At 40.1% G+C, this 8,801-nt stretch overlaps 1 protein-coding gene across 2 annotated transcripts; it reads left to right on the plus strand.

Moving 5' to 3' along the window:
- Positions 1 to 5,545, plus strand: LOC113586460 (bactericidal permeability-increasing protein-like). Of its 2 annotated transcripts, XM_027024612.2 has the most exons (16): positions 1 to 106; positions 1,281 to 1,401; positions 1,624 to 1,738; positions 2,064 to 2,195; positions 2,304 to 2,459; positions 2,773 to 2,836; positions 2,955 to 3,015; positions 3,143 to 3,234; positions 3,357 to 3,533; positions 3,715 to 3,774; positions 4,123 to 4,290; positions 4,385 to 4,446; positions 4,555 to 4,597; positions 4,950 to 5,013; positions 5,084 to 5,160; positions 5,264 to 5,545. In XM_027024612.2, the coding sequence occupies exons 2-16, from the start codon at positions 1,293 to 1,295 to the stop codon at positions 5,303 to 5,305; spliced, it is 1,422 nt and encodes a 473-aa protein (XP_026880413.2). In that variant the 5' UTR covers positions 1 to 106; positions 1,281 to 1,292; the 3' UTR covers positions 5,306 to 5,545. The 2 variants fall into 2 exon arrangements, with proteins under 2 accessions (XP_026880413.2, XP_026880396.2); XM_027024595.2 differs by lacking the exons at positions 4,385 to 4,446; positions 5,084 to 5,160; positions 5,264 to 5,545 and having other exon boundaries at positions 4,950 to 4,998.
- Positions 5,546 to 8,801: the final 3,256 nt, after the last annotated feature.

Raw genomic sequence — 8,801 nt, forward strand, 5'->3', positions numbered from 1 at the left:
TCCTTTCGTTCTGCTGTGCTGCCAGTCCGAGAGCTGCTTCACACTCATATACAGAGGTAGAGAGAGAGAAGGCAGGGTCAGCAGACCTTCACCACCACAACTCAAGGTAATTTGACATGAAACATCTACTATTACATCTACACGTACATATACTATTACCTCATTGCAATGTTTTGAACAAGATGATTAAGATGGTCTGATCTGCATGCTTTCACCAATGCGAAACTTTCACACACTCTTTTTATTAGTTGGTTTAAGACATAAAAGGGGCAACCAAAAGGACCACAGTCTCTAAGGGTCATAAAAGGGGAACTTTATTTATGTCAATTTGCAGAAATTATGCTGCAATTGCTTAGTAGTTGCAAGGCTGTGATGATCGTGATACATTCCAATCACAGTTCTCTTCTATTTATTTGAATTGTATTTTGTGTTTTTTTATTATCTGCTTGCATTATCTTCATTTTTCTACTGCTTAACCGATGCTTTGGAAGGCGACTGACATGTTAGACTTAGTAAACTGCTCCAACAGCAGTTGTTTTGGAGATGGAGAGAAAGACAGAGACACACAATGATTCACAAACAAATCAGATCACATGTTTAAACATATCATCTGAAACCTGGTGTCTTGTTTCATGATATGCCAGAAAAGCCTAGTGTGATGATCCAGTTGTGAGGTATCTGCCTGCATCACAGACAAACACACACAACTCACACACAGCTTCACAATGAACCCAGTCTGCAGTCTGAACTTGTGTCGACTGCTAGTGAGCCTGAGCAGGAGAGGAGCCACACTGATGTTCCCTGTCATGTGACGAGCGCTAGATTATATACTGGATGAGGTTTTGTCACAGATTTCTCCAAAAACCTCAATAAAACTTTCTTCTTTTGAAACAAAAGCAATAGTATGAAGTGAAAGTCAATTTGATAAGCAGGGAAGTTACACACCACTGTGAGAAGAAGTTACATTCAGAAAGGGAACAACCACCATAAAACATCTCAAAACTGAGATTAATATATAAAATGTTTGCTTTGATTACTGGTGGAGCTCTGGGGACTTCAGGACCAAAGAGTTTGCATGAAAACCAGCACACGGGTTCCGAGTATAAGGAATAGCATACAAAACATTAAAAAAACACTGCTGAATTAGCCGGGCAAAACAGAAGCACTTGCAGAACTGTGTCTATATGTTTCCCAGAAAGTGCTGAAGCCCTTCTGGACAAACAGGTTACACAAAGGTAGCTGAAAAGCTCCGTGCTAATGCCCATGTGTGTCTCTGCCAGGCCTGAGTGGACATGTTGTCTCTGTGCTGCGTTCTGGCCCTATTGGTCTTGTCCTGTCCAGAGATTTGTGGCACCAATGCTGGAGTCAAGGTGAAACTAACTCAGAAGGGACTGGAGTATGGTAAGGGCTGCACAAAACTTGGTCCAAGTACACATGAAGTTGAACATCAGTGTTAATAGTATTGCACACAAGAGAGTAGAGACAATGTGGTAATGTAACATGGCTCAGACACAAAATATACAAGGAGGGGCTATAAGATAAATGACTCCACTACTGAACTCCAATGCAGATGTTTGTCAAATCCACTATGTGCAATCAGGCTCCTGTTTGTTTTGACTGCAGGCCGCCAGATTGGGGTTACCACCCTGCTGGACCAATTTAAAACCATCAAGGTGCCAGACTTTAGTGGCTCAGAGGAAGTGTCTCCCATTGGCAAAGTCTCCTACAGTCTGACAGGGTCAGAGCAGCGCTAATATTGCTCCTACACAAACCTTTGCCTTTGCCTTATGTTAGATTCCACCTCCAGGAGGTCACAGCAGGCTCCAGCATGAAACTCCAATGCCCAAGCACACTATTACACTGGAACAATGAAAATAATAAATAACTTATTGATACAAGGTCAGATTTGGACATAGATTAAGCATGTTCTAGGACAAACTCATGTTAGTGGTGATTCACCAATAAAAGACCATTTTTGTGTAGGTTTAAGACTAATCTTGGTCTGCAAAATTTGCCCAACAAGTATGGCTTAATGCTCCTCCTCTTACCTCTGCGCTTACCAGGATTAAGGTCATAAATGTGGGGTTGCCACAGTCAGAGGTGGCTTTGGTCCCAGGCACTGGTGTCAGCCTGACCATCAGTAATGCCTACATTAACCTGCATGGTGACTGGAGAGTGAAATACCTCGGGATCATGTAAGCAGAAAAACATGCAAATATTTTCTGTGCAAACTCCAAATCGCCGGCGTACTCCTGTATTAAACATGAAGGAGAAAAGCAGTGAATGTGTTTTGAATTCTGTAGATCGGACAGCGGTTGTTTTGACTTGGTTGTGAGCGAACTGAGTATCTCCACCACCGTTACCATCCAGAGTGACGACACCGGCCACCCCGTGGTCAGCAGTGCCAACTGTGCAGCCAGCGCTGGCCAGGCCAGCGTCACGTTTCACGGGGGTGCCAGGTAATGTCAGTTGCTTACACAATCTTGCTGTTGCGAAACTGCTGAGGTTTGAGTTCTCTAAAGTAATTGTTTACTTATGAGTTGTGTGAATAGGAAACACACTGTTCACAATGTACACATGACAAAGCACTCTAACAAACACTTTAAAATGCACGAGAAATCTCTGCTATTGTTTTTTTAGCTCAGAGCACTCATTGGTCTAACTGGATCTGAGCTACATAGACAGAAAGTGGAGAGAGAAAGTGAGAAAGTATCTGAAAGACACACCAGTATTGACAGTAATATCATTGAGCTCCACTGCTCCCCTTTCCAGCTGGCTGTATAATCTGTTCAGTAGTTACATCGATGATGCTTTGCGAAGTGTGCTACAGAGAAAGGTGAAGTACCTACACTGACCAACCATTACTGGAACATTATGAAACAGACAGCAACAACACTCAAAATAACTACCACAATAAATGACACTGTTATTTCAATATAAAACACCTGTTTCAGATCTGCCCTCTGATCTCTGATGCCATACATAACCTTAATCCTTACCTGAAAGCCCTAAATGGTAAGATCTTTTAATCACTACATTTTTATTATATTATAAACATATGTTACACATCTATGTAAGAATTCCCCAAAACACTGCAAAAAGAACTGATGTCCCAGGAGATGTTATACTCTTCAATCCTCAGTTCTGGCCAAAGTTAACCAGTATGCTGAAATCGAATATTCCATGGTGGAGTCGCCTGTCATTTCCACATCCAGCATTGATCTCAGTTTAAAGGTGAGTGGAAGGATCATTAAAGAACAAGCAACTGCATTGACAAGCCAGTTTAATCTGGCCAAAGAATCAAGACCCAGGAGCTGTAAAAGAATAAGTTAATCTCTGCATTTCTCTCTCTGTAGGGGGAGTTTTACAACATTGGAGAGCACAAGGAACCCCTTTTTGCCCCGACACCATTTTCACTGCCACCTGATGAAAGCAACATGCTGTATATGGGCATCTCTGCCTTCACTGCCAACTCAGCAGGCTTTGTGTACAACAACGCAGGAGCACTGAGTCTCAGAATCACAGATGACATGGTGAGTTTAAACCACTCCTTGCCATCACTGAGGGAAAGGTGTGGATGTGCTTACCCAAAGAAGTAAACTATATACTCATCAGTCAAGACATTTGAACAAATTAATTCTTTTCACTGTCTGTGAATAAAACCAATCAAGTAGTAAAAAGTATCTGTAAAAAAAATCCCTCTTTCCCTTCCAGATCCCCTCAAGTTCTCCATTTCGACTGAACACCAAGACATTTGGCACCTTCATTCCTCAAGTTCAAAATAATTCCTCCATTCATTACACCAGCATGCAGGAATTGTTGTCCTTAGAATTGTTGTCCTTAGAATTTTTGTCCTTAGAAGTTTCTGAGGACAGTCGACTTTGAATCTTGAAGGAATAATAAGTTTAAAAGATGAACAGTTAAGAAAAGAAAACCACATGGGAGTTAGTATGGTCTTCCCTAGTGTCTGGCATTCGTTAGCAACAGTAGCACAATTAGGTGAAGTAAAAGAGCAATATTTCAGAAAAGTGTGTTTGGATGAAGCATGTATGAGAAATAACAATGGCATGTTTGAGAGGAAATATTTCTTTGATGAGTGACTCCTACTGGTGCCTTGCTTAGATAGCTAAGCAGTACCCTGACCTGATGATGGAGCTCCTGGTGAAGGCAGCGACAGCACCAACCGTCACGTTTACACCCAACAACTTAACGCTACAGGCTAACGCCACAATCACTGCCTACGCCATCCAGCCCAACACCACCCTCACAACCCTCTTCAACCTTAATGTGGTGAGTAATAAGGGACAGACAGTGGTGGAGGTGCCTCATTTGCCTACAGACCATATTTTCTACAACATATCGCACATGCACATTCCGCTCATAGGACGCGAGTGGTCAGATTTATGTGACTGGGGTCAAAGTGGCTGGAAATCTGACCCTTAATACGTAAGTCAGAGAATGAATCTAAGTATGATAATAAATGCTTAGGTAATAAGACATACTGCATTACACTTAGAGTGTTTAAATCTCCTTATGCACTCCTTATTCCCCCAGAGTTAATATGACCTTAGGAGCAAGCTACATAGGACCATTTGAGGTAGGACAACAATCTCAAAAGTCAGCTGAAGAAAATAAACACAATGTCCTTTTCATTTACATTTACATTTACATTTATAGAATTTAGCAGATGCTCTTATCCAGAGAGACTTACAAAAGTGCTTTGTCGTTTACTCATAGAATACATCCTAGTACAGTAGAGTAGGTTAGAGTCCAATATACCAATGATCTAGAATACTGTAGAAATACAGGGATCACTGCTGATGCCTAGACGTACAAAAGGTCTATCTTAGAGAATGGTAGGTGCAATATTCAAGTACTAGAGTTTGTTAGACAACATCAGTGTAATAAACAATACCCTACAATAAGTGCTCAACATGTTTTTTCAACAGGTGAAATCACTTGACAGCATCTTTCAGATGGTCTTGAAAGCTGCTGTGATAGCCGAGGTTAATGGTGAGTACAGGATCTGATGTAACGTGTTTGATGTTGCTGGTAAGTGATTTTAAATTCTCTTTTGTGGTAGATCTCCTACAGCAAGGTTTTCCTCTGCCAGCCATCGGAGAGCTGAATCTGGTGAACACTCAACTGGTCATTATGAAGGTACAATTAAATCCATCATATAAACATGCCTGGATGCATGAAGTGTTGGAGGCTGCTTTGTGTATCTGTGAGCCTCTGCTATAAAGACACACTGTTTTTTCAGGACTACCTGTTGATTGGGACGGACATTCATTTCACAGCATGAATGAGCGTCGACTGATGTCTGCACACATTCAACAGCTAACAGCCTGTTCCTTTCTTAAACAAATTTTCCAGTGAGTGGAACAAACGTAATTTACTAGCGATATCAGTCTCCTTACAGACATAATTTAATGTGATATTAAATGCACTTCCATTGTGTGTTAATTGAGGCCGTATCACAGATGAGAGGTCAGTTAACTGACCTAATTTGATGTACAGACAATAAATTTACTATTGACACCAACTGGTAATGTAAAAAGGGAAATGTTCTTACGACTCTCTGGCGCTTGATCATGTAAGACTGTTTGGGGCCTGTCCATGGATTAGGGGTGAGAGAAGGCCTACCCTGACCAGGTCAAAGTTTCATCAGAAAGATTCATTGTGTTCTATCTTCACTACACACTTTTAGGTGCTTTCAGTGTGGGACTGTGGTTGGCATAAGATATGCAGCCCCATACACAGCAAGCTGACACCTTTTTATTATAGCCAGCATTAATCTTTCAGCAATTTATGATAGGCCAGCCACTGATACAAGGAGTTCTGGGCAAATTAGCAAGTACCCTTCCTAATATGAAAAGCCTAAAGCGAATATGCGGTCATGATAGCATATATGCCAAGGACTTTGAGTGAGTCAAGGCTACCATTTTGGACAAATACAAAATTACTGAGTATTCTTACCACCAAAGGTTTCATGCAGTGGAGGTCTATCCTTTCTTGGGAGACACTATTTGCACTGTATGTCTGCCTGAAGTAGTTATTCTCTAAATGGATAAGATGCCAGCAAGAGTCCATAAAGGAGATATTTGAGGTGATTATCCTGGAGACAATGAATATAAAACTGCAGTTGTGGATCAAGGACCAAAACCCCAATACAGTAGAGGAATAATCTCTGCCAGGAGAAGTCGGGGACTCTACTGTGGGCAGTGGTAGCTCAGTGGTTGAGGTACCTGACTTGTAATCAGAAGGTTGCTGGCCAAGTTGCCACTGTTGGGTCCCTGAGCAAGACCCTTAACCCTCAATTGCTCAAGTTCATAATTGTAAGTCTCTTAGGATAAAAGCATCAGCTAAATGCTGTAGGTGTACTGTTTCAGCCTTGGCCAGTACTCCAGCTGTAAGTCTGTAGAAGATAATGAGGTGCTTGGTCATGCCAATAGGAGAACATACTTCCACTGTAGAAGTATGCACAATAACATCCAGAATACCTCGAGGCAATAGATTTGTAAATAATCTGGCCAGATCCTAAAATTATAGCTGTTTCAGTGCAGGTATATGTAAGTACAATATATTTAGAAAGCACTCTTTAAGCAACTTGTGTTGTGCTGTACATAGAATCAGCATGAGAAAAAGCAAGACAAATACATAAACAGGTAAACAACTCAACTAAAACACATAAGAAAGATAATGTGAAAACAAGAAATAGATCACAGATAAATTGATAAGATGAGTAAAAGAGATAGAACACAAATATACTGATGAGTAACAAAATAAAACACAGGCACTAAAACACATACTATTACTACAGTCTTACTATTCAAATTCAAGTTTATATAAACAGATTTTTAAACCACGATATACAAATCAATTCAGAATGGGCTTGGTGGAACAGCAAACTGTTTGATAGTCTCAAAGCATAAACCACAAATGCACAACCACCTTTACGTTTCATGGATGGCCTCAGAGATCATTGTGACGTTGAAGGTGTGAGTAGACTAACAATATAAGAGGGGGTAGACTTTGAAAACAAATAAAGTCACTTTAAACTGCATTGTGTATTGCACTGGTTAGCTAATGAAGAGAAGCAAGGGCTGGTGTAATATTTCTTTTCTTGGTGCAAGTCAGTAACCTGGCTAAGGCATTCTGGGATAAATGCAAACGTTGCAATAGAGACTGGTTAATCCCAATGTATAAAATCTGAGGTCTAAGTCAAAGACAACACCATGATTTCTCACAGAGGAGTTAACACACATGGACAAATGACCAAGGTTATTGGGAATGTTGTAAATAAGATGAAGAGTGCTAAAAATAATGACCCCTGACTTGCCCTCACTCAGCTGGGGGAAATTGACAGCCATCCACTTATTGTCTTCAAGAGTGATATTAAAAAGCTGTTATCATTGGGTCTTATGGAACAGTACAGCTATATATCATCAGCCTAACAAAGAAAGCTGATATTGTGCTTCCTAATTTTGTAACATGTATAGTGAAAATAGGATGGGCCTTAGTATGGACCCTTGTGGAACACCACAAATTACATGGCAGAGGAAAAATAGTTTCAAATATTCAAATATTCCCCTAAAAAATTATGTTTGAGATAAGAACTAAACCATCTCAGGGCCACTTTCTATAACCGCACAAATTCTTCTAAGCAATGACTAAGTATGTTATGTTCATATCAAAAGCAGAGTTTAGATTCTATAACACAAGGATGGCACAATTTCATGAGTCAACCAAAAGAGAAATGTAATTTGTCACTTTAAGGAGGGCAGATTCAGTGCTGTGCTTGGCCTTAAAACCAGACTGCTAAATATCAAAATGCTATTACCACTTAAAAAATTTCAAAGTTGACAGTACATAACATTTTCCAGTAATTTAGCTAAAAATGGAAATTTGGAAATTGATCAATAATTATTGACCACAGTAGTAGTAGGTTCTGCTTTCCAAGCAGAAGTGTCATTATGTTTAAAAACATGTGTAAAAAACCATACCAGTTATTAAGGGAAGTATGATAGCTAAAACAGGGAAGTATGATGTTCTTGCAACACTGCCCGAGTGCTGCAGGACATTAAACAGGACGCACATACTCCCTTGACTTTGTGCAACATTTAATGACATTAAACACACAGAACATTGGTGGAACTCACATGTAACATTAATGGTAAACATAAACACACAACATTAACGATTAACATGGGCTAGACAAACACAAACCTGGATAGAAACATACGCTAACAAATAATGACCAACAATGGGAGCACACACGGACAGGGGTTTAAATAGACAAGACATTAATATTAAACGCTGTGCACATGTGTGCAATCCCGAGGGGGGCGTGCTTACAAAACAAACAGTGTATGTGGATCCCCCTGCAAGCGGTGGACCATACCACATGACTAAAAAGGGGAAATCTAGTGGGGTGGTGGTGGGCTTTGTGTTCAGGGCTAAATCTGTGAGTTCTGACATAGAAACAGACTAATAAACAGACTAATACATGGAAGAGAAAGTGAAAAGTCTAGACCTAATGTAATAATACTAGAACTAATAGTCTCAGTCTTTCCAATAAAAAAGAGGGGTGACCCCAGTTGAGGGTTTAAGTATTTATTTTGCTAAACAAAACTTTAGATGTATTGTAATGTTTCACAATAATGATTAAAAATGTTTCCCTAGCCGATTTAACCACTAACTGATAATCCACTAAGCAACTTTTGAACATATCAAGGTTCATGTTCACTTGTAGTCTGTCTATTCCATTTCCACACCACCCTTCTAATTTCCTTAGTGGC

This window comes from Electrophorus electricus, chromosome 20, assembly GCF_013358815.1.
Source record: "Electrophorus electricus isolate fEleEle1 chromosome 20, fEleEle1.pri, whole genome shotgun sequence".
Classification (NCBI taxonomy): Eukaryota; Metazoa; Chordata; class Actinopteri; order Gymnotiformes; family Gymnotidae; genus Electrophorus; species Electrophorus electricus.

Excerpts from the sequence above, each read along its gene's own strand:
- LOC113586460 (XM_027024612.2), top strand. The coding sequence starts at position 1,293 with ATGTTGTCTCTGTGCTGCGTTCTGGCCCTATTGGTCTTGTCCTGTCCA. Across the intron at positions 1,402-1,623 it reads TCAGAAGGGACTGGAGTATG|GCCGCCAGATTGGGGTTACC; the intron begins GTAAGGGCTGCA and ends TTTTGACTGCAG. Across the intron at positions 4,598-4,949 it reads GCTACATAGGACCATTTGAG|GTGAAATCACTTGACAGCAT; the intron begins GTAGGACAACAA and ends TTTTTTCAACAG.